The sequence below is a fragment of the Ipomoea triloba genome, chromosome 1 (assembly GCF_003576645.1).
Source record: "Ipomoea triloba cultivar NCNSP0323 chromosome 1, ASM357664v1".
NCBI lineage: Eukaryota > Viridiplantae > Streptophyta > Magnoliopsida > Solanales > Convolvulaceae > Ipomoea > Ipomoea triloba.
The window spans coordinates 34,206,703-34,232,588 of NC_044916.1; the positions used below are offsets into that span (position 1 = coordinate 34,206,703).

Consider the following 25,886-nt stretch of genomic DNA (forward strand, 5'->3'; position numbering starts at 1 on the left):
AAAAAAAAAAAAAAAAAAAAAAAAAAAAAAAAAAAAAGGAACTACACAATATATATCATTCATATAAACCAACAAATAAACTTTTGCACATCGAATATGAAGCTAGATGCATGATTGAAGATATATTTTGCACCTGTCAAATTCAATGGTGTCTCATGAACTATTGAAAATTTGAAATCCATATACACAATAATAGAAGAATCTATGCTCCTGGAAGTGGATAAGAAGTCCTACTTAACACTTGTTCCACATGATAGGTTCGATTCCTTGTGCATAAAAGTGTACACGCAAGTATAGTTTGAGACAAGTTCATAGGATCGTCTAACTAGCATCTCTCAACCAACCATTAAAAACATAAAATAATAGATAATTACAAATTTAGTGATATGACATTTTGAAGGTGAGAGAAGATTGCATGGGTAAAGATAACCTAATTAACCTCAACTTGAATTACTCATGATCATATCCACTGAAAAAGATATGTGTTGGACACTTGGACCATTATTCAACTTTAACGTAGTAGTGATGTAGTATCATATAATGTCGGCAACTGCAGATGACAATATCTTCTTCAATATTTAGATTGGTGCAAGTGATAAAGTAGTTTCGTTGTTATCTTTTGAAATTATTATTGTTATACCAAGTTTTAATGTCAAGTTATAGAGCAAATAAAGCATCTCGAATAATAATTAATTAATTAATTAAAGCATCTCAAATGAATTGTGGGTGATGTATGTATGAAATGATCCAACAGAGTTGCTTCGACCTTAAGTTCCATGTATAGATTAGGGATAACTTGATAAACGATTTAAATTAGTACATTTAATTAGGTTGTCCTTTATTTTTTTAATTTAAAAAAAAAATAGAACAAGAAGTGACATATAAACTGATACTAAAAATAAATTTAAATTTTACCTATTAAGTTGTTTGATCCTTTAAGAAATGATTCCATTATTAATACAATTTAGGTGTTTTCTATCAAGTTTTTTTTTTTTCTAAAAAAAACAGGTGTTTTCTATCAAGTTTAATTTTACCTGGTATTTGATATGTAGTTAGCCTACTTAATTAATGGGTGATAGATATTTGAGATGGTTTAGGACGTGGTGACATGTAAATGGATCCATTTTTTTTTTCTTAATTAGTGCTCCCCAGTCCCCATCTCTTCGATCTGTCATTTTCTTCAATCTTTTGATACGATTATTTAGAAATTTTGGCCACACAAATGTAAACCTCCTAAAGTCACGCGACATCCTACGACACTTGCTCTCAATTATGTTCATGGGAATTTCTTATATTACATACGGACCACTATTTGTTGTCGTTATTATGTATGGAGAATGGGCTGGTTTGTCATTTGTCAAAATATTTGTTATCACTAATATTTCATATATATGAAGCCATTATTGTCTATACAATGGCATATTCTTGTAAGAAAAATGTAAAATAATCTAATTCATTTATTATTACTTTTTTCGTAATATTGGTTGTATGCACACTGAAGCTTTAATTTGTCCAATGCATCATAATATTACGAAAATGTCACCCTATTTTTTTTTTTTGTGTAATTTTTTTTAGCTCTTAGTAAACTCAAATAAACTCAAAAGTATTTTTTTTTTCAAAAGGTAAACTCAAATAAACGAATTAGATTATTTTCCAGCCCTTAACCAACCCAAACAATGAATAGATGAAGTGATTCTACGTGTTTTAACAGGAAACATTGTTTTCATATAATCCTAATTCTATATATACAATATACATATATGTAAATACATACATACATAAACTCTAATAAAACACTGGAAGATAATTTCTTCCATAACCTTGACTATGTTTTTTCTACAAATTAAACCAAATAGTAACTCCTATCTCATTCCAAATTCATGTCGTATTTATTGTAAAATAACATTTATATTCTCTTTATTTTTATTTCATTACGTAATTCTTCTACTTGCACGTGACATGACTAAGACAAACCACTAACACCAACTAAGAAACGAAGTAATCCAACCGAGCGAGCAACTAGACCTTGTTATTAATGGCCTAATGATCGAAGAATCAAACGTATATAGCATGTGATTTGGTGTGGTGAGGCACAATTTTTCCTACTTTTAATAATAATGGTTTTAAAGAAGGTGGTTGTAAGTGTTAGGACGATGACCCACTTTCCTTCCCTACATGAGACTTATCATATGATATATGTGGCTTTGTGGAGAGGGCACTTCAAATTCAGAGTACATAGCAACTACATATACCCCTCAAGTCAAACATATCACAAGAATGGTCACGGCATATTTATTATGTGGATAAATAGGAGTTATGGCATTTAAATGACTTTAGGTGGCATATAGCATAGTGTACACAATGAAAAAATGCATGTGATTTTTCCGTTAGGTATTCATAAATTAATGTAATGAGTTAATCAAATCTAGTGAAACTTCATATATGTCTAACATTAGTAAAGCTAGCTAGGTTATGCCTTTGCTTATAGATATTAGATCTTATAAAATTGCATTATTGATTAGACAAACCCTGGCCTATATCAAGAAGTTGTCTAATAGCATTATCCTAGCTAGTTGGACTGGATGAGCAAGTCATGGCAGATCTCTTGAACCAGAATATATTGTCATATTTTTTCTGCTCAAAGGCCCATGTATTTGGGCTATTTAACTCATAAGATGGTTACAAGGCAACAATATATAACATCATATCAAATCTTTATCCATTCTCTTGGGGCAAAACCCACTTAAATATGGTATTTATTATGATAAGAAGTGAGTCAAACTATTATACTTGGTAACCAAAATGTTTCGAATTCGACTCTCGGTTTATGTAATTTAGTGGCTTTCTTAGTTTGAGCAGGTTATTAGGGACAACCTAGGTTGACTTTATAATTACTTGCCATCTAAAGTTCTCTAATAGTGGCTAGTCACTCAAAAAGAAAAGTTTCTTTAGGTTTCACTGAGCTAAAAGATGTTGTAATAGGCAGGATAGTAAAACAGACCAGCCCCATTGTCATCTGCTATACAATCATTTACAAACAATATACATATGTTTAAAGTTTTAAACAAAAAGTGGCTGTAGTTTAGTGGTAAGAATTCTACGTTGTGGCCGTAGAGACCTGGGCTCGAATCCCAGCAGCCACAATTTTTGGGCTTTTTAATCCCGTTAAAATTAACTCGAATTTTCCATTTCCTTTTATCGGGATTAGATAGTTTCAATTAAAATATAAAACAAAAGTGGCTGTAGTTTAGTGGTGAGAATTCTATGTTGTGGCCGTTGAGACCTGGGCTCGAATCCCAGCAGCCACATTTTTTATGGATTTTGAGTTTCTTATCCAGTTAGAATTAACTCGAATTTTCCATTTTCTTTTAATCCGCGATTGGCAATTTTCAATTAATACATCAAAATAGTTTTGAAAAACCAAATTCACTATATTTTGAGCGCTCCATAATTATGAATTTATGATTGTGATAAAACCCATCAACGAATTGAAAGAACCGCACTACTTTAAGTAGTCTTTAACTACTAGCTTAATTATGTGCGTGCACTAATATAAAATATAATGCAGCTGGCTCTATACAAATTAATGAAGTTGAATAAGCAATTAATGAAGATATTACCCAGTTCGCTTTCGGTGGAAGCACAAAAAACCAGAAGCATGTAATATGCATGCATGTATTCAGAAAATAAAAAGTAAAAACAATTAACAATATTTTACACAGAAATAAAAGGTTTTCAGCACATGATTCACGTCAACCAAGTGTCGGAAGACGACCCAGGAAATACGTACGTTATTTCAAACCATTTTTCATGGCCGTGTCTCCAAACTTTTCATACGATTTTAGGAACGTCACGTCGTATCATTTCGTACTTTATTTCTCAATTTTATATACGTGTATTTCTTACGGAGTAGTATTTAATTGATTATAAAAATAAGAAAGGGGATAATTTTATGTAACAAGTTTTAATTTCTTTGAAATTAGGAGTACATTTTTGAAGTTCGAATAGTATTTCTCATTTGAAAGTGTATCTAAGTGCCTACAAAAGTTAGTATATAATATTATATTTTAAAAACTAGCTAATTACTTAATGATTAGTACCACCTTAAACTTTTTCACTTGCTTTGAGAGTATATTGGGTCAAAGATAAAAACCGTTATTTTATTTGTGTCAATGGAAATTTACAATCATTAATTAAAGTTGTACATTGAGGAAATTATACTCATGTGTAATAGTTCATAAATTACACAAGAGATGTAAACTGCACTAGAAAAATTATGTGCAACGAATTAAACCGAGAGAGAAAAAATCATTTTAATTAACTCGAAGCGTGTAACAATTTTGGGTTCATTAATTGTACTAACTACTCTCTTTAATATGTAATTAATGTCAATTATAACATGTGTAGTGATAAAAGACATAAAGTTGATGGAACAAAAGATTTGTCTTTAAAATTTACTCCCTACTTACTATTTTATGTGGTTAGTTAACGAAATGTGACTAAAGTTATTATAAATTTAAATTTTTAGTATTAGTATATAAGATTTATATATTTAAAAATTACATTAAAAATACTATTAAAGTAAACACAAATAATCAAATTTAAAAATAGTTATAAATATTAAAGAAAATAAACAAACAACAAAATAATTGATTTGATTAATGAATAATTAAAGAAAAAGGTAAAATGGAACAAATGGAGTATTAATTAAGTAGATTATTGTATTAGCGAGTTAGTTGAATTGAAAATATTATACTACCTCCGTCCCAAAATGGTTGTTTGATTCGTTTAACGAGGCTTGACTGAAGTTATTTTTAATCCAATTTTTAATAATATTAAGTTTAGCATTAATATATAAAATTTATATATTTAAAAACTACATTAAAAGTACTATTAAACACAAAAAATTAAATTTAAAAATAATAAAAAATTACTAAAGAAAATAAGTAATGAACAATTTTTTTATTTTTTTTTTGCAAATCACCATTAAAACCAATCAGATTTTATTATATTAAGATAATTTATCCCACATAAATTTTAATAGTTTTTTTTTGTTAGTACACATAAATTTTAATGTATTCAAAAGAACAAAAACGAAAAATGGAATTTACCGCGCCCCAAGTTCCCGCCTTAATTTAAACACTGTGGCTATGTGTTGTTTAAAAATTTATATAATATAATATTACTCATCATTAACAATGTCTAAAATGGTAAAAAGCAATGACAGGAGACGTGTGATATCAAATCCCGAAAATGTCCAAAAAGGCAAAAGAAATAAAAAAGAAAGAAGAAATTATATTCCTTTTTTCCTCGCTAATAATAACATCATAATATCTGTGGATACGGACAACTAAGTTGCTGTTGCGCGACAGCTCACCTAATGAAACGGACCGACATCACTGTTGTTTACATAGCTGTCGGGTTGGCCCACGTCACCCCTAACACGTGGAACACCGCCGTCCCTTGATCGCTCAACATTGCGCACTGCGGCGTAATCAATACGGGGCCCACGCCACTTGCCCTCCCTTATTTCCACACGGGCCCCACTTTTTTTTTTTTTCTTTTTCTTTTTTAACATCAGTTTCTGTATTTATTTTCCCTTTTTAATTTTAGTTTCGCATTCCACCGACGATTATAGTTTTGGGTAAGAAGAACTCGACAGCTGGCGCTCTGACATAGATATAACCATGTGGGACCCCAGCTTGCATACTTTTTGTTTTTATTTTTTCATATATTATATATTTCTAACTTATGCAATATTAATTTTAATCTTTTAATTTATACTCCGTAACATTTATTCAGTTGCGCTAAAATAGATAAATTGTGAGTTGCGAATTTAGTTTTTTATTTTCACCAATGTCTGTACATTATGTGTACAATGAATTTTGTCACCTCTGATCAATTGTTATTATATCTAAATATATATATTTTTGTATTTTGAAAACATCTAAATGTATATTTAATTTCTAAATTTTTAAAACACCAGGGTGTCAAAAACACTTTGGATATAAAATCAATCAATTTTGTTTAATAATTTGGAGAGTAAATTTATATCACAACCATAATAAATTAAATATACACACGGTCATAACTAAGATAATAAAATACATGTTGATGTTACTTCAATTGAGAGAAATTTAAGCCACTTAAATATGATGTTAGGAAATTAGCTTGAATGATACCCGACTTATATTTGACTAGCTAGTTGAATCATGTAAAATGTTAATATCAATGCAATGTGAAAAAAAAAATATATTCATGTTTTAGAAAATAAATATTATGTTAATCTAAACTATAGTATCCTATATTAAAGAAGATGTTTTGGTAATTATGCTGACAAAACGTAATTTAGCTTAATTAGTTAAATAATAATGATTAGGTCTTATTTTAATTTCATGATCGGCTATTGGTCTGGGTGATTGAGTTGATATATGATGTTTGAAGTGTGAATTGAAGATTATAATATATATATGCATGTATGTCCAAGCATGTAACAATATATCTTGTGAAATATAGTGCTGTCCCACTGGAAGTGACACATTGAAAATGGTCAAGAGCAAATGATTATTGGCAGCCTACTTTCATAGAATTAAAGCATCCAATGCCAAATCAAAAGCTTGCCAGCCAGCCATGTTAAAACAATGTGCTTAATTTTACAACTAATTAATCAAAAGTTAGTAACATATACAAAAATCAAACTTTTGAATTTACTCTTTATATTAAGAGTTTGCTTACTAGTTATTTTGAAATGTCGAATAATTAAGTTGTATTTGTTTTTTCAAATTCTTAATTTTCATGTATGGAATTAATCACTTTTTCTTTGTGAATCTTTAATCTGTAGATGTGTGTTGCATATTTGGCTCTCGTGTGTGTATCTTTATATTTATATAAAAGTGTCGGTTTTATTCACTTTATTTATTGAATTTCCTTTTGCCTTTAATTTGTATGTGTCTCAGAATTAAAGATTATCTATTCACCCCAAGCTAAGGAAGGGTTGGTTTTAATTTTTAGAACTTTTTGTTTAGTATGAATCACTTTTTTTTTTTTTTTGTAACTTTTAAAAGTATATAAACTTTAATGAATGTGGAGTGAACAAAGAATAATAAGCCAATAGACGAATTAGATAGCTACTAAGATGCCTCCCCGGCCATGTTCATTATAATCATCATGTAAAGCAATTAGGATTTAGTTAATTATACATTTATACTATGTCACTAAATAATTAAACTTTCTTGCATATTGATGATCAACTAAGTACTCCGTACAAGGGTTGAATGGTTACCAAGTTTGTTAATAATAATAATAATAATAATAAAAAAGTAATACCCTGTTTTGATTTTTTTTTCCTCTTTTCAAAAGTTTGAATCCCCAACTCCAATGGCCACCATATGCCGACCCGATAGAGCATCGTATGGAAAAATATAAATCATGGTAAATCAGCTGAACACAGAGACTATATGTACATTTGCTTAGGGTATATATAACGAAGTTATACTAATAGTTAGGCGTACATGCATGCATTATTAATGGGTGATTATAATAAATTAATAAGTCATGCTTTAAGTGTCGGTAGTGAAATATAATTGAGTTCAATAATGGAGAGCGATGGAAATTACAGTATAAATTAATTAGGAATGATTTATAGATATTGTGATTAAGCCTAATGTCAACATCAACTTTAATAACTTATTTTGACCATTTAAAAAAAATCCCATAGTTGGGGAAATGACCCGCGAAGTGTAATCCGATTAATTCGAGCCTTTATTTGAAAGTGCGTTCTATAAAAGTGGACTACCAGTTGTACATATATAAAACCAAAAATGAAGTTAACTTTGATTTATATGATCAATCTATAATGATTAAAAAATTTCACATGGCGTGATATAATATATGATTTGTGTTTAATTAATAAATAAATTTATTTTATATATTGGAGCTAGTCGGTCAATTCATGATAGCTAATAAATAAATGTAATTTTGATGGTAATTTTGATGAAAATTTTGTATTTCTATAATTTTATCCGTTGTTTATATTGTCTTTTATAAAATACCGAATTTTATTGTTTCAATTATTTACCCACTTCAGTTTACTATCACAATAATCACCGCCCACTTGTTACCATCTTTGTCCACTATTATCACAATTAGGTACGGAGTGGAGTATAAAGTAACACGAAATAATCAGGACTTAAGGGCTGTAAATGTATATTGAAGTAGAAATCCATCAGAAAAAGAAAAAAGAAATTAATACAAAATATGGCTTTTGCTGTAATTGTACATTTTTTTTTAAAAGTTAACAACAAGTGTGCTGACTTTTTAGCTAATATGAGACAAGCTGACGGGTAATTGGAAATATACCGTCTTCTTCCAAAAAGGTTAAATGTTTAACTCTAAGACCTCTCCACATCCTGCCCCAACAAATTATATTTAGGAGAATGTAAATTAAAATAATTTAGGGACTCAACAAATATGACTAAATGCCTGTATACACAAGACATTTACTTACTTTGAACATAATTCCCTAACTTTGAAATCTACAATCTTGGATAGCAATCTAGGTGGCATTGCTGCATTGGTACCTTACTTCACTCGGATGCTAATGATGTGGATTAAAGTCTGATCCAAAAAAAAAAAAAGTCTAATCTCCTCGTTTTAGGAGGTCTTAGGTGCACCCAAACAAAAAAGCCAGCACTTTATATAATTTTGTTAGGCAAGTCACTCCTCGAGATTGAAATTAATAGATTGAATTGGAAACTAAATCTTAAATTATTTGAATAATATACCAATGTCAAACTCTTTAAATTGAATAGACATCCAATTTGAATCTCAAACTTTATTTTATGTTTATGAATTTGAGGGGGGGACACCTTAAGGAAAAATTACACATGCAGTCTCAACTAAATGGCTAACAGTAATTTATAAACTTATATAGAAAGTAATTATTATTAGTCCATTTTTTTAATTTAACACTATTTTTACTAGTGGTGTTTTTTAAAAGGAAAAATTACACTTTTTGTCTCTAAGTTAAAGGATAATTGTATAATTTGTCTCTGAGTGTTGATCATGTTCACTTTTTGTCCCTGAGTTATACTAAAATTACAAATTTCGTCCATAATATTTTATTAGTAAATGGAAGAAAAATGCAACGTCAATGATAATTTAGAGACGAAAAGCGGGTATGACCAATACTTAAGGACAAATTCTACAATTACCATATAATTTATGTACTTTTTTTTTAAATATAAAAATGACGGGAATATTTTAGTTATGCGGTTATGCCAGTTAATTAAGTTGAGAAAATAAAACAATTGTGGGCAAGAAAATAAAAAAAAATTGATATGTAATTAAAACTCCCTATATTAAATTTTCTAGGAAAAAGCGTTGAAGGTAAAGAAATTGTAGAAACTATGTTAAATTAAGCGGTCAAAGCATTAAAAATTTAAAGAGGATAATGGAAAAGAAAAGAACAAAAAAGGAATAAATCCCTGTTGAAATAGTGTACATGCATAGCACGTGACTCTCTCACTCTCAGGAGTCAGGATTCCAAAATTTACTGTGTCTATATACGGAGCGGTATATTATTGTTTAATGAAAAAAAAAAGAGAAGAAAATATGGGAAATTTCCGTATTTACCCCCGACACCAACCTAAGACACAGTTTGCAGTTTGCACCCGACGGATGGGGTCCCTACAACACCAGCAAAACATGGACCCCACCACGCTTCTACCTGCCGTCGATTAAAATCATCAAAACATCCATCCGATCCACCCATTCTCTCTTGTCCCTTCTCAACTAAGCGTTGAACTTTCGATGCCCTCTTTTTCTCTCTCTCTCTCTCTCTACTTGTCTTTGTCGATCCCTTTGTTGTTCTTCAACTCCCGTGGGGGGGTTTTGATTCTCTGATCCCACGCCACCCACAGCTCACCAAGAGAGAAACCCACTATCCCCCACCGGGTTTCTCTCAAGAAAGGAATCATATCCCTTATTATATACGGGATAATACATTCATATTCATATATACGCACGCACCTATATTTTTTTTATAAAAAAAAATAAAAATACAATATCATTTGTGTCTGTATTTCTGTGATTGTACGTCGTTTTCACCTGTTATTGGTGTTTAAGAGCATTGGCCCAAGCAAGAGTTAGAGAAGGGGAACAAGAAGAAGAAGAAGAAGAAAAGGCAGCGCTTTTCTTTGACTGATCTCTGCAATGGGGGCGCTCGGGCGGATTTAAGTGTAAAGACAGAATTGGGTCTTTTTATCTGTTTCATTATTGTGAAGATAGTGGCGGAGTCCAATGGACACCAAAGGAAGGCTTATTGCTGGTTCACACAATAGGAATGAGTTTGTACTCATCAATGCTGATGAGATTGGAAGAGTAAGTGCATTCAAGAATATCTTCTTTCTTGCTTCATTCTCATTTTAGGGGATTATCCAACTGTTTTGGGGGTGGGGGGTCTGGAACATTTGTGTCGGTGCTAGGTGGGCATGTCCACATTTAAGGTTTTTTAAATTAATCTTCAAATATTTTGGGTTTTTACAACAAAGATTTGGTTTTTATTCAAGAATTTTAATTTTTTGCTGGAGCTTAAGCTGGAAATCTCAGTTTACATTATTGTGTTTTGGTGGATTTTTGTAATATATTGCTGCAGGGTAAATCTACTTATCTACTCCAGATTTTGCTTGCTCTATATTTAAGTTAATTGCTTGCCTAAACAAGTTTCTTTTAGCTCATTTTCTAAGATTTAATAGTAATAATAATATTAATTTTTATTTTTATTAAAAATTTTGGAGTAAGTTACACATTTGTTTTTCTTACCGAAATTCTGTAGTGTAGATGTGGATTTTATGGTGGGGTTAATTATACTTGTCTTTCAAATTATGTATTTCTTGATCTGATGGATTATATTGCCTGTTTCTTAACAGGTTACTTCTGTAAAGGAATTGAGTGGACAGAGTTGTCAGATTTGTGGAGATGAGATTGAAATTACAGTTGATGGGGAGCCATTTGTTGCTTGCAATGAATGTGCATTCCCTGTTTGTCGACCCTGTTATGAGTATGAAAGGAGGGAAGGCAATCAAGCTTGTCCTCAGTGCAAAACTAGGTACAAGCGTTTAAAAGGTAATTCCTCTTGCCTTTACACTTTTAGTGATTATTATGTTTGGTTTTAGTATGGAAGCGTGTGGTATGAATGAAGACATCATGTGATAGACAATCCGCTCTATTTTAGGGAGTCCTAGAGTTGAAGGAGATGAAGAAGAGGATGATTTTGATGATCTTGACCATGAGTTTGATTATAATAGCAATGTAAGAAGAGATCCTCACCACGTTGCTGAGGCAGCACTGGCTGCTCGCCTTAATGCTTATGGTGTTAACGGTTCTGGAATCATGACACCATCGGAAGCAGATCCCTCTGCTCCTGGCTCAGAAATCCCTCTCCTTACCTATGGTGAAGAGGTAGGCTTATTCACCTCTATTTGAATTTTGCTGAATTTCGCCTAAATTTTGATGGAGCATTGTGTTGTGAAGGACGATGGAATTTCAGCTGATAAGCATGCTCTTATTATCCCTCCATTTATGGGACGTGGAAAAAAGGTTCATCCTGTGCCGTTTTCAGATACAGCATCTGTGACCTGTAAGTAAATTTGATATTGCTGTGAAATGTGAATGTTCTTCTTTTACTGTGCCCAAGAGGACTTGCTCTGATTCACTTTCGGTGTAGCTTTGCCACCTCGACCAATGGATCCAAAGAAGGACTTGGCAGTCTATGGTTATGGTACTGTTGCATGGAAAGAAAGAATGGAGGAATGGAAAAAAAAGCAGGGTGATAAGCTGCAGGTGGTTAAGCATGAAGGAGATAAAGGCGGTGGGAAGAATGGTGGAGATGAGCCGGATGATCCTGATTTGCTTAAGTAGGTGCACTATTTCTTTTTCTTTTTTTATGGTAAAGTAGCGTTGGTGATTTGACCTCTAGTTTCTTTAATTTGTTGTGTGGATGATTTGACCTGTAGACTGTAGTTGTTGTGTGCTGTTGATTGTTTGTTTTATTACGACGTTTTACACTCCTTACTAAAAATAATTAAAGAATAGCAATCTTAATTTTGGGGATCAAAATAGGTGCAATTTGATTGGTTGCTATATTAGGTCTAGCTGTCCTAGAGGAGTAGAGGGCCAATTTACAAAGTTAAACCCTTTTTAACAATATGATCCAGTTTCATGATAAAAATAGTTATAAATGAACATTTTTCCCTATCTACTTTATTGTTTATTTACCTAGGTATTTAGTGGTTGCGTCTTGAAAGACAAATTGCTACCAATCATTGTTGGCTTGTTAGCTTCTGCCGGTCAAATGAAAAGTTTTGCTAAATTAGGCAAATCAACGTGTGTTGGTGTAGACTTGCATGCTTAATGATCTAACCGAACTTTTCTGAGTTGGGTAAGCGTTGAAACACAAATGGCAGAACAATCTTATCTTTCGATTACTATTTACTTTGGCTGGAGTGTTAGCATTTTCAATTTTGAGCTGTACAAATTTCTACGTTGGAAAGAAAAGAACAAAAATGAAAACGGACATTATTGGTTACTATAATTTGCTATAAAGCAAAAGTTTCTGATTCCAAATAAAATGTGAGTGTAAGTTTTACCTCAGGAGAGTGAATATTATGGGCACAAGTAAGAACTAGTAGAGTAAGAGTAGAAGCTCCCTATAATTTGTAATCAGTAGGATCAGATCAGTAATTCAATTAACATACTTAGGGGTTGTCGGTTTCCGGGATTATATCCGGATATGGGGGGATTGGATTACCATCCCGATTCTCATGCTCGACCATTTTCTATATTTGTGGGACCCACACTATATTCAATCCTAGGGGAGGGGATTATAAAAATTGGGATTGGATATGGACATAAAATTGCAGAGTTCTTATATATAATGTTTATACGATATACGTGCGCACACAGTGTTATATACAGATTACAGAGTAACTAATATAGTTACGAACTAAATTTGAAGGATATTCTTGGAAAAAAAATTAGTCCATATTAATATCCTGACTTTAATACTCCGTAAGTCGTGCCAAACATGGAACCTGGCATTAATCCAGACATCAACCCTAGGATTTTAAATTCCTGTATTAACTATCCCTTCATTAAATCCAATCCTCACATGGAATGATGGAATTGAACCAAACAACCCCTTGGGCTTATATAGGTTTCCATGGGCATTTGATGCATATTTTCTTTAGGAACTTTGCCAATTTGCAAGGTAATTGGCTAGGCTTCATGTCTGCTTGAATCTAACAAAGCGTCTTCGTCTTATAAATCATGCTGTTTTTGCATTCCTTTCTTAATTCTCGTTAGAGAGTTCATTCATTTGTCTATTGTGTTGCAGGATGGATGAAGGTAGACAGCCACTTTCAAGGAAGATACCGATTCCCTCAAGCAAACTAAGCCCTTACAGATTAATCATTTTACTCCGCATGGTGATTCTTGGGTTGTTTTTCCATTATAGAATTCTCCACCCTGTCAATGATGCATATGGTTTGTGGCTGACTTCTATTATATGTGAGATTTGGTTTGCTGTATCGTGGATATTTGATCAGTTCCCGAAATGGTTCCCTATTCAGCGAGAAACGTACTTAGATAGACTGTCACTTAGGTACAAACATGTTTCATTATTTTTCTCACTCTCCATTTTGTTTTATTTAAACAACTTCTATATGTCCTAAATTTTTATTGGATATTGTTTTCCTCAGGTATGACAAAGAAGGGAAGCCTTCTGAGTTAGCCCATATTGACGTATTTGTGAGTACTGTGGATCCCATGAAAGAACCTCCACTCATAACTGCAAATACTGTTCTCTCCATCCTCGCTGTAGATTATCCAGTCGATAAGGTCTCATGCTATGTCTCAGATGATGGTGCTGCCATGCTTACTTTTGAGGCCCTGTCTGAGACATCTGAATTTGCAAGGAAATGGGTCCCGTTCTGTAAAAGATACTGCATAGAACCCCGGGCACCGGAGTGGTACTTTGCTCAGAAGATTGATTATCTGAGAAACAAAGTGGATCCAACTTTTGTGAGGGAACGAAGAGCAATTAAGGTATGCTAATTTCTGCTTCTTTTGGCTTCCTCTTTCTTGTTTTACCTTTCTCTATAGCTACTAGAAGAGCCAAAACCTACCATCTGGAACCTTCGAAAGAACTTCTAAATTTCATAGGAAGAGTCATGTTATAAAAACTGAGGAAAGATGAGTTCCAGCGGGTTGGTGAAAATGATAAGCTAGTTGTATGGGTAACTAGTTCAGTATATGGCTACAAAATTGACGATTTTAATGCTTATATTACTAATTTTGTTTCAGAGAGAGTATGAGGAGTTTAAGGTTCGGATCAATGGGTTGGTTGCCATGGCACAGAAGGTTCCTGAGGATGGCTGGACCATGCAAGATGGTACTCCTTGGCCTGGAAACAATGTCAGGGATCACCCTGGAATGATCCAGGTATGTATTCTAATATTTTTGTTTTTCCTTCGGTTTTAGTATGGTACAATTTTGCCGAGGCATAAAAGAAAATGTGTACACATAGAGGCTCCTTAAACATGTGCCTCGGAACAAAAAAAATCACAGAATGAGTCATAGTACTCTTCCGGAGACTTGAAATGGCACTCCTTGCAGGATCTACTGGGAAGTGAGAGTATATTCTCCGGGCAAATGGATCCCTTTTGTGGACTAGTATCCTAGTATATTTACAAAATGCTAGGTACTGAGTGTATATTTGTTGCAACAGGTTTTCCTGGGCCACGATGGTGTCCATGACATTGAAGGTAATGAATTGCCTCGTCTCATTTATGTTTCTCGTGAGAAGAGGCCAGGTTATGAACACCACAAAAAAGCAGGGGCTATGAATGCATTGGTAAACCATCTTCTTTGTGAATTTTAGCACTTGTTATTTTTATTTTTTCTTTTGGCTGATGTTTTGATTGTTTTCTCAAATATGATACTAGGTCCGAGTGTCAGCTGTCATCTCAAATGCTCCTTACTTACTCAATGTGGATTGTGATCATTATATCAATAACAGCAAGGCACTCCGGGAAGCTATGTGTTTTATGATGGACCCTCAATCTGGCAAAAAGATTTGCTATGTGCAATTTCCTCAAAGATTTGATGGAATTGATCGACATGATAGATACTCAAATCGTAATGTTGTCTTCTTTGATGTGAGTGGAGCCACTGATGAAACTTTGCTTATGTAACCATACATGATTTTCACTCAGTCTTTGCATTATAGCTTGACTTATGCCAAACTTCTACAAGGAAACCAAACATCTGCTTTATTAATTTATTTTCCCACTTGTCTGATGACAGATAAATATGAAAGGACTCGATGGGATTCAGGGCCCAATATATGTCGGCACTGGATGTGTCTTCAGAAGGCAAGCGCTTTATGGATATGATGCCCCCAAGAAGGCAAAACCCCCTGGAAAAACATGCAACTGTTGGCCGAAGTTATGTTGCTGTTGCTGTGGATCTCGAAGGAAGAACACCAAAGGAAAATCGAAGGATAAAAAGAAGACTAAAGCCAAGGAAGCTTCAACACAGATTCATGCTCTAGAAAATATCGAGGAGGGAATTGAAGGTAAATATACGACTCAATGCCAGGAGAGTTCATTTTTTTGCTGCCATGATTCCCAGTCTTGATTGTGCTGAAAGTATGTTTGAGATAAGTGTTTAACTTTTATTAAATGCTGGCTTGATTACATTGCAGGAATTGATAGTGTCAAAGCATCTCTCATGCCTCAAATTAAACTCGAGAAAAAATTTGGGCAGTCACCTGTTTTTGTGGCTTCAACACTACTTGAGAACGGTGGTATTCCCCCGGGAGCAACATCAGCATCCCTTTTGAAAGAAGCTATTCATGTCATAAGTTGTGGTTACGAAGACAAAACCGAATGGGGAAAGGAGGTATATATGACAGCTTCATTGACTTTTTCCTTTCACGCATATTGTGCATGTGACCTTACTCGTCTTGCTACCAGGTTGGATGGATTTACGGCTCTGTTACTGAGGATATCTTAACCGGGTTTAAGATGCACTGTCATGGCTGGAGATCCGTGTACTGCATGCCTAAAAGGCCTGCGTTCAAAGGGTCTGCTCCCATCAACCTTTCAGATCGTTTGCACCAGGTTCTTCGGTGGGCATTGGGATCTGTTGAGATTTTATTGAGCAAACATTGCCCTATTTGGTATGGATATGGGTGTGGTTTAAAACCACTGGAGCGATTCTCCTACATAAACTCAGTCGTTTATCCATTGACCTCTATTCCCCTGATTGCATATTGTTCACTCCCAGCAGTCTGCTTACTCACTGGGAAATTCATTGTTCCCGAGGTAAGACTTCTCTTCAGCAGCACTTAAATCTCAATTCGTTCAATGATATGATATAAATCTGATAATTATTTTGTTACAGATTAGTAACTACGCAAGTATCCTCTTCATGGCTATGTTCATATCAATTGCTGCCACTAGTATCATGGAGATGCAGTGGGGAGGTGTTGGCATAGACGATTGGTGGAGAAACGAGCAGTTCTGGGTGATTGGTGGTGCCTCGTCCCACCTTTTTGCACTTTTCCAAGGTCTCCTCAAAGTTTTGGCCGGAGTGAGCACGAACTTCACAGTGACATCCAAAGCAGCGGATGATGGGGAGTTTTCGGAGCTTTACCTCTTTAAGTGGACGTCTCTCTTGATCCCTCCCATGACTCTGTTAATCATCAACATCATTGGTGTGATAGTCGGTGTTTCAGACGCCATCAACAATGGGTATGATTCGTGGGGACCGCTATTTGGCAAGCTTTTCTTTGCAATCTGGGTTATTGTCCATCTCTATCCTTTCCTCAAAGGTTTGATGGGGAAACAGAATGGGGTTCCTACGATTATCGTTGTGTGGTCTATTCTTCTGGCTTCTATCTTCTCGCTATTGTGGGTCCGAATAAACCCCTTCGTGTCAAGAGATGGACTTGTGTTAGAAGTTTGCGGGTTGGACTGTGAGTAACAAGGAAAATAGATGATCTGGTCTGAGCGTAGAAGAAATGTTGCGTGGGATGTATTTCCCGGGGAGAGACAAAAGCGCATCCCGTCATGGTTTGATTGCCCAGGATTCATATATATGAGTTGGATAAATGGAAGGAAGGGGCTGTAGTTGTGTATAGATTTAAAGGGCAGGGCATGGTAGTTTTGAATGGGAAAGTTCTCTTTCTTTTTTGATATTCATTCTTTTGGTAGTGTGGGATTTGTGGCTTGCAATCAATGTCTGTGAAATCCCAAAAGGTAGGAATTAATATAAGATTATTACCACATCCCCTTCTTATTAAGGGACTTAATTGCACACACAAATATAATGTTGTGTACTTTTCATAGTAATTTGCATTGCAGAAACAGTGTGTAGAAACTCAAGAATCATTATTGTTTTTTGTTCTCAATCAAATTATTTACTGTAAAAACAGTAGAATGATAGTGGTTGAAGCTTGTTGACGAGGTTTTGTATGTGTTTTACGGTCAATACTAATAATCACTTGAATTAATGATTGGAAAAATATTTCATTAACATTTACAAACAAAAAGCTAAGAACATGGATTTCAAAAGAATTACGTACATTTTCATACAATACTGACATATCAACACTGTATCCTATCTCAACATAACATATTAATGCTACATATTATTGAATGTGGTGTACAAACATTTTGTTAGTTTCACATAACAAATATATATAAGCATTGAGCTCTGAAGATAGCTTCTCTGTCAAACTGTGGGGTTTAAAGGAGGGTTTATGGCTCGGCTGAGAAATGGGCTTTCATAAACTTTGTATTGAACTCGATTCTAATGTTGTTGTGGAGGTGATGAATGAGAGCTCTCAGCAGGGGGGAAACTCCAGGGGAAACTCCTTCCTCTCTAATCACGGACGGCAACAAATGCGCGGATTATTTGGCCAATCTTGGACAAACAATCACTTGGGGACTAAGATTTTGGAGAATTCACCTGACGGGATGAATGAGCTTTTTCATGCTGATGCAAGAAGAGCAAGATTTAGAAGGGTTAGATAGTCGCCGGGCGGTGCCAAAATAAAAAAAAATTGAGCCCTGAAGATGGCACTACATACAGGAGACCATGGAACTGCTCAAACAAACATGGGTCTTGCGTACTCCGATCGATGTATGTAATCAAAGTGCATGCATATTGTTCAGTGATACCTAAAATTCAAGAAATGATGAGGCCTCATTAAATTGGTGTTTTGATTAAATATATATGAAGTAACACGTTGAAAAAATGTAAGCTAGATCCATACCCATCATCTCATCCTCTATGAATCATCAACTTGGTTTTACTATTCAAGATAAATCAGCTTAGATTGTCCATAAGCCATAACTGACCGGCTGAAATTGAGAAAAGAAATATATAGCTTCACTAGAGGCAAATCATTCTAAATTGTCAATAATTGATTCACTCAAGCCCAGAAATTAAAACAACAGTTAACTTCATTAGAAAGTCTAATTTGAAACCTTATGGTTACCAAGCCAACTATCTGATCAATTCGGTTGGGATTGTCCTCAACTTCTCTACTTCTTCGTCACTGAGTTGATTACCTTGCCCACACAGATTAGATTGGTAATACACACACATACAAATAAAGTGATTATTTTATGAATCACTCAACAAGATAAGGTAGTTTGATTTAACACATCATATCATATTATGCATGCATTCTAATACACCCAGTAGATGCAAAATCCATACCCATCGATATGGTTTTACATAATAATTCCATCTCTGCAATGCATCATCAACAAGTTTCTCCACTTTTGAGTTGATTTCCTGCACAGATTAGTAACTACACACAGTAATTATCTTGTGAATCACTCGACAACATATTTCAATTTAACACATTATATATGGATCCTCTAATGCACCAAGAAAAGGTTGTATAATCAAGGAAATGTACTAATAACTTGTCAGAGAGTACTAACTGTCTCGAGATCTCAAATAAAATTTCTTGATTGAAGTCATAGTGTCGAAAGTCTGGACTAATACTTCTCCAGTTGAACGAGACATGCCATTTATGATATCAGTAGTAAAGAGTCAATTAAAAGGTCTCATTAAATAATAGTGTATTTTAAAACAAAAAATCAATTTAGTAAATGTATATCTATGTAGTATGTACCTATATATAAATCTCATATCCATCCAGCAAAGCAAATAATACAGAAAACCCAATAATATAAGAGAATAGGTCATGCAATAATAAAATTTCAACTACTTACCAAAAAATAGCAATCGTAACGCTGAGAAAAAGCATGTTGAGAATGAATCAGAAAGAATAGTACTAATTTCAACGCCTTGAAAACTAGCTTGATCAGGGAGTAGGAAATTCAAGGCCAAACAATTGGCTTATTGTGATATGATCAAGTAATAAATTTGACAAATGCAATTCCTTGGATAGCAACACAGAAACCTGTCGCATGGTCGGCCGACATTGTGGATTGCTATTCAAACAGGCAACTGCTATCTTGGCAACCAAAACCAACTCATTCGCCACTTGCTTTGTTGGAGTAGAGAGTCGAGGATCTAACAAATCTTTTACCAACATTTGATGGCTGGTTGATGATGTTGAGGGTGACAAAATGGTTGTAATGAAGTCTCCCGGATGCTTGCCCATAATAATTTCTAGCGCTACCACTCCGAAGCTATACACATCACATTTTTCGTTTACTTCCATAGTGTATGCAAACTCTGCATGCCATAAATAAAATGAATTGAAGAACAAAAAAGAATATAATAGAGGTGGATTAATATAATTAGTGCGTGCTTACCGGGAGCTGCATAGCCAAATGTCCCAGCAAATGAAGTCCAATTTGATGAATCAAGACTCAATATTTTTGCTGTGCCGAAATCAGAAACATGAGCTTTGTATTCCAAATCAAACAGAACATTCTTAGAAGATATGTCCCGATGAACAATAGGAGTTGAACAATCATGGTGCATATATGACAACGCTTTAGCCACATCTTTAACCACATTTACCCTTTTCATCCACCCTAATTCCAATGCTTTTTCATCATGCTTTAATATGTGTGCTAGACTTCCACCTTCCAAGTACTCATAAATCAAGAATGAGTGTCTCTCGCTAGCACAAAAACCATACAATTTTATAATATTTCGATGCCTAACCTCGGTTAAACTGCGAATCTCGTTTGAAAAACTTTTGAGACTACACCATTCATCTTCTTGCCCAGTGGCCTTAAACTTCTTTATAGCAACTACTTGACCACTTGGTAGCTCAACCTTGAAAACACTTGCATGTCCTCCTTCACCAATACAATATTTTGAATCGAAGTTCTCACTCGCTTCAATGATACTTTCATATGCCACCTTCCCATCAAAACTCAATATTTCCAGCACGTCTTTAGTAATTTCTCTTGGTCGTCTTTCTCTAATATTGCTCCTTGATCGAATAATTAATAACACAAAAATGCTAATAACCACAAACAAACTTCCAAACGTTATTAGTATGATTAAAAGCAAATGTCTTCTCGTATGATCTCTTTGATTATAAGTGGAACAAGGCTTGAAGCCAGAATGATTCCCGCACAAACCTTTGTTATTTCTCAAGGAATCATACGGAGCTTCCAAAAATGCTTTATTGTTTGGGATGGGACCTTCTAACTGATTGTATGATACATCGACAGAATCTAAACCTGTACACTGGGAAATGCTTGATGGAATGTACCCTGACAGATTATTGTGAGATAGGTTCATAATCTGTAAACTTGTCAGTCCTTCAAATTGTTGTGGAATTTGGCCATCGAGGAAGTTGTGACTGAGATCAAGGATTTCAAGCATTTTCAAGTTTCCCATGCCATAAGGAATCTTGCCAAAAAACATATTTCTGCTCAAATCCAAGTTTATTATCCCTTGGCAACTCTCAAAGTGTTGTGGAATCAATCCAACAAAATTATTTGCGGCTATGCTAAAGATCAAAAGTTGAGATAATTTTCCAACTTCTAGTAATATGTTGCCAGAAAATTTGTTGTTATCCAACTTAAATGTAATTAACAACACCAAGTTTTCCAAACTCTTGGGGATCATTCCAACTATTTCATTTGAGGACAGATCTAGAAATCGAAGTTGAGAGGCATTGTTGAGATTAGGTGGAAGACTTCCAGAAATTCTATTATTTGAAATCTTCAAAGCAGTAAGTTTCGAGCAATGACCCCAACTAGAAGATAGATGGCCATAAAAAGAATTGTTACTCAAGTTAATGTAATCAAGGTTTGGATATTCTCCAAAGGCTTCAGATATATCTCCTGAGAATTGGTTGTTTTGAAGTTGTACTCTGTAAAGAGACGTGCAATTTTTCAAAGTGGTGGGAATCTCTCCTATAAACTCATTGTTATGAACAGCATAATATTTTAGTGAACGACCAATGCATAGATTTTCGGGCAACAAACCAACGAGATTATTTGATGATAATGCCAAATTAACAAGAAATGTTAACAACCCAATTTCTTGAGGAATGTGACCTGAAAGTTGGTTCTCATAGAGATGTAAGGTTGTTAGATTTTTCAAGTTCCCAAATGAAGTAGGGATTTGACCAATGAGATTATTTAAGGACAATTCCAAATCAACAAGAGATGTTAACAATCCAATTTCTTGAGGAATGAGACCTGAAAGTTGGTTCTCATGGAGACGTAGGGTTGTTAAGTTTTTCAAGTTCCCAAATGAAGTAGGGATTTGACCGGTGAGATTATTGGAGTACAATTCTAAATCAACAAGAGATGTTAACAACCCAATTTCTTGAGGAATTTGACCTGAAAGCTGGTTCTCGAAGAGATAAAGGATCGTTAAATTTTGCAAATTCCCAACTGAAGTAGGGATTTGACCAGTGAGATTATTTGAGGACAATTCCAAATCAACAAGAGATGTTAACAATCCAATTTCTTGTGGAATGTGGCCTGAAAGCTGGTTCTCGAAGAGATAAAGGATCGTTAAATTTTGCAAATTCCCAACTGAAGTAAGGATTTGACCAGTGAGAGTATTTGAGGACAATTCCAAAGCACCAAGAGATGTTAACAATCCAATTTCTTGTGGAATGTGGCCTGAAAGCTGGTTCTCGAAGAGATAAAGGATCGTTAAATTTTGCAAATTCCCAACTGAAGTAAGGATTTGACCAGTGAGAGTATTTGAGGACAATTCCAAAGCACCAAGAGATGTTAACAATCCAATTTCTTGTGGAATGTGGCCTGAAAGCTGGTTCTCGAAGAGATAAAGGATCGTTAAATTTTGCAAATTCCCAACTGAAGTAAGGATTTGACCAGTGAGAGTATTTGAGGACAATTCCAAAGCACCAAGAGATGTTAACAATCCAATTTCTTGTGGAATGTGGCCTGAAAGCTGGTTCTCGAAGAGATAAAGGATCGTTAAATTTTGCAAATTCCCAACTGAAGTAAGGATTTGACCAGTGAGAGTATTTGAGGACAATTCCAAAGCACCAAGAGATGTTAACAATCCAATTTCTTGTGGAATGTGGCCTGAAAGCTGGTTCTCGAAGAGATAAAGGATCGTTAAATTTTGCAAATTCCCAACTGAAGTAAGGATTTGACCAGTGAGAGTATTTGAGGACAATTCCAAAGCACCAAGAGATGTTAACAATCCAATTTCTTGTGGAATGTGGCCTGAAAGCTGGTTCTCGAAGAGATAAAGGATCGTTAAATTTTGCAAATTCCCAACTGAAGTAAGGATTTGACCAGTGAGAGTATTTGAGGACAATTCCAAAGCACCAAGAGATGTTAACAATCCAATTTCTTGTGGAATGTGGCCTGAAAGCTGGTTCTCGAAGAGATAAAGGATCGTTAAATTTTGCAAATTCCCAACTGAAGTAAGGATTTGACCAGTGAGAGTATTTGAGGACAATTCCAAAGCACCAAGAGATGTTAACAATCCAATTTCTTGTGGAATGTGGCCTGAAAGCTGGTTCTCGAAGAGATAAAGGATCGTTAAATTTTGCAAATTCCCAACTGAAGTAAGGATTTGACCAGTGAGAGTATTTGAGGACAATTCCAAATCAACAAGAGAGGTTAACAACCCAATTTCTTGAGGAATGCGGCCTGAAAGTTGGTTCTCAAAGAGATAAAGGATCGTTAAATTTTGCAAATTCCCAACTGAAGTAAGGATTTGACCAGTGAGATTATTTGAGGACAATTCCAAATCAACAAGAGATGTTAACAACCCAATTTCTTCAGCAATGTGACCTGAAAGTTGGTTCTCATAGAGATGTAGGGTTGTTAGATTTTTCAAGTTCCCGACTGAAGTAGGGATTTGACCATTGAGATTATTTGAGGACAATTCCAAATCAACAAGAGATGTTAACAATCCAATTTCTTGTGGAATGTGGCCTGAAAGCTGGTTCTCATAGAGATGTAGGGTTGTTAAGTTCTTCAAGTTCCCAACTGAAGTAGGGATTTGACCAGTGAGATTATTGGAGTACAATGCTAAATCAACAAGAGAGGTTAACAACCCAATTTCTTGAGGAATGCGGCCTGAAAGTTGGTTCTCAAAGAGATAAAGGATCGTTAAATTTTGCAAATTCCCAACTGAAGTAGGGATTTGACCAGTGAGATTATTTGAGGACAATTCCAAATCAACAAGAGATGTTAACAACCCAATTTCTTCAGCAATGTGACCTGAAAGTTGGTTCTCATAGAGATGTAGGGTTGTTAGATTTTTCAAGTTCCCGACTGAAGTAGGGATTTGACCATTGAGATTATTTGAGGACAATTCCAAATCAACAAGAGATGTTAACAATCCAATTTCTTGTGGAAGGGGGCCTGAAAGCTGGTTCTCATAGAGATGTAGGGGTGTTAGGTTTTTCAAGTTCCCGACTGAAGTAGGGATTTGACTATTGAGATTATTTGAGGACTATTCAAAATCAACAAGAGATGTTAACAATCCAATTTCTTGTGGAAGGGGGCCTGAAAGCTGGTTCTCATAGAGATGTAGGGGTGTTAGGTTTTTCAAGTTCCCGACTGAAGTAGGGATTTGACTATTGAGATTATTTGAGGACTATTCAAAATCAACAAGAGATGTTAACAATCCAATTTCTTGTGGAAGGGGGCCTGAAAGCTGGTTCTCATAGAGATGTAGGGTTGTTAGATTTTTCAAGTTCCCGACTGAAGTAGGGATTTGACCATTGAGATTATTTGAGGACAATTCCAAATCAACAAGAGATGTTAACAATCCAATTTCTTGTGGAATGTGGCCTGAAAGCTGGTTCTCATAGAGATGTAGGGTTGTTAAGTTCTTCAAGTTCCCAACTGAAGTAGGGATTTGACCAGTGAGATTATTGGAGTACAATGCTAAATCAACAAGAGAGGTTAACAACCCAATTTCTTGAGGAATGCGGCCTGAAAGTTGGTTCTCAAAGAGATAAAGGATCGTTAAATTTTGCAAATTCCCAACTGACGTCGGGATTTGACCAGTGAGATTATTCGAGGACAATTCCAAATCAACAAGAGAGGTTAACAACCCAATTTCTTGAGGAATGCGGCCTGAAAGTTGGTTCTCAAAGAGATAAAGGATCGTTAAATTTTGCAAATTCCCAACTGACGTCGGGATTTGACCAGTGAGATTATTCGAGGACAATTCCAAATCAACAAGAGAGGTTAACAACCCAATTTCTTGAGGAATGCGGCCTGAAAGTTGGTTCTCAAAGAGATAAAGGATCGTTAAATTTTGCAAATTCCCAACTGAAGTAGGGATTTGACCAGTGAGATTATTGGAGTACAATTCCAAATCAACAAGAGAGGTTAACAACCCAATTTCTTGAGGAATGCGGCCTGAAAGTTGGTTCTCAAAGAGATAAAGGATCGTTAAATTTTGCAAATTCCCAACTGAAGTAGGGATTTGACCAGTGAGATTATTTGAGGACAATTCCAAATCAACAAGAGATGTTAACAACCCAATTTCTTCAGCAATGTGACCTGAAAGTTGGTTCTCATAGAGATGTAGGGTTGTTAGATTTTTCAAGTTCCCGACTGAAGTAGGGATTTGACCATTGAGATTATTTGAGGACAATTCCAAATCAACAAGAGATGTTAACAACCCAATTTCTTCAGGAATGTGACCTGAAAGCTGATTCCCCCATAGATAAAGGTTTGTTAAATTTTTTAAGTTTCCAATTGAAGTAGGGATTTGACCTGTAAGATTATTTGAACCCAAAGCCAATTCAACAAGATTTGTTAACAACCCAATTTCTTGAGGAATGCGGCCTGAAAGTTGGTTCTCAAAGAGATAAAGGATCGTTAAATTTTGCAAATTCCCAACTGAAGTAGGGAAAAGGATCGTTAAATTTTGCAAATTCCCAACTGAAGTAGGGATTAGGATCGTTAAATTTTGCAAATTCCCAACTGAAGTAGGGATTCGACCAGTGAGATTATTGGAGTACAATTCCAAATCAACAAGAGACGTTAACAACTCAATTTCTCGGGGAATATGTCCATAAAACCGATTTTGATCGAGATACAAAGTTGTCAAATTTTTTAAGGTAGACATTTCTTTAATGAAAGAAATGCTCCCATGGAGAAAGTTGTTAGAAAGATCAATGACTTCTAAATGGTATAAGGATGAGAAATTCATATCTTGAAGCATACCTTTTAACCCATAACTTGTAAGGTTTAGGGTTGTAATACTTCGGCCGCCATCGCAAGCGATACCAGTCCAATTGCAAGGATGAGTACCAACAACCCATGATGAGAGTAGTGATTGGCTTCTAAGGTCAAGACTTGACTTCCATGTTAAAAGAGCTCCTACTTCATTTGGGACTTGCAAGTGGTTCGGAG

The 25,886-nt window shown here is 34.8% G+C and overlaps 2 protein-coding genes and 2 non-coding genes across 13 annotated transcripts; 3 read left to right on the plus strand and 1 right to left on the minus strand.

Annotated features, from left to right (window-relative positions):
* The first annotated feature begins 3,071 nt into the window (after positions 1 to 3,071).
* On the plus strand, positions 3,072 to 3,143 carry TRNAH-GUG. The gene has a single exon. It is a non-coding gene; the product is annotated as a tRNA-His (tRNA).
* A 93-nt stretch (positions 3,144 to 3,236) lies between these two features.
* TRNAH-GUG lies at positions 3,237 to 3,308 on the plus strand. The gene has a single exon. It is a non-coding gene; the product is annotated as a tRNA-His (tRNA).
* Positions 3,309 to 9,801: 6,493 nt separating this feature from the next.
* Positions 9,802 to 17,447, plus strand: LOC116026967 (cellulose synthase A catalytic subunit 2 [UDP-forming]-like). Its single transcript, XM_031268394.1, has 14 exons — positions 9,802 to 10,380; positions 10,929 to 11,124; positions 11,234 to 11,460; positions 11,533 to 11,638; positions 11,726 to 11,915; positions 13,394 to 13,660; positions 13,758 to 14,103; positions 14,362 to 14,499; positions 14,786 to 14,911; positions 15,003 to 15,215; positions 15,364 to 15,634; positions 15,764 to 15,960; positions 16,035 to 16,385; positions 16,465 to 17,447. The coding sequence occupies exons 1-14, from the start codon at positions 10,300 to 10,302 to the stop codon at positions 17,044 to 17,046; spliced, it is 3,291 nt and encodes a 1,096-aa protein (XP_031124254.1). The 5' UTR covers positions 9,802 to 10,299; the 3' UTR covers positions 17,047 to 17,447.
* A 179-nt stretch (positions 17,448 to 17,626) lies between these two features.
* LOC116026972 (MDIS1-interacting receptor like kinase 2-like) lies at positions 17,627 to 25,886 on the minus strand. 10 transcript variants are annotated; one of them, XM_031268418.1, is made up of 7 exons: positions 25,698 to 25,886; positions 19,863 to 21,385; positions 19,314 to 19,782; positions 18,555 to 18,867; positions 18,341 to 18,428; positions 18,155 to 18,245; positions 17,627 to 18,060 (listed from the first exon to the last, which is right to left on the minus strand). In XM_031268418.1, exons 1-3 carry the CDS (start codon positions 25,793 to 25,795, stop codon positions 19,406 to 19,408), a joined length of 1,998 nt encoding a protein of 665 aa, XP_031124278.1. In that variant the 5' UTR covers positions 25,796 to 25,886; the 3' UTR covers positions 17,627 to 18,060; positions 18,155 to 18,245; positions 18,341 to 18,428; positions 18,555 to 18,867; positions 19,314 to 19,405. The 10 variants fall into 10 exon arrangements, with proteins under 10 accessions (XP_031124278.1, XP_031124264.1, XP_031124267.1 ...); XM_031268404.1 differs by having other exon boundaries at positions 18,555 to 19,082; XM_031268407.1 differs by having other exon boundaries at positions 19,020 to 19,782.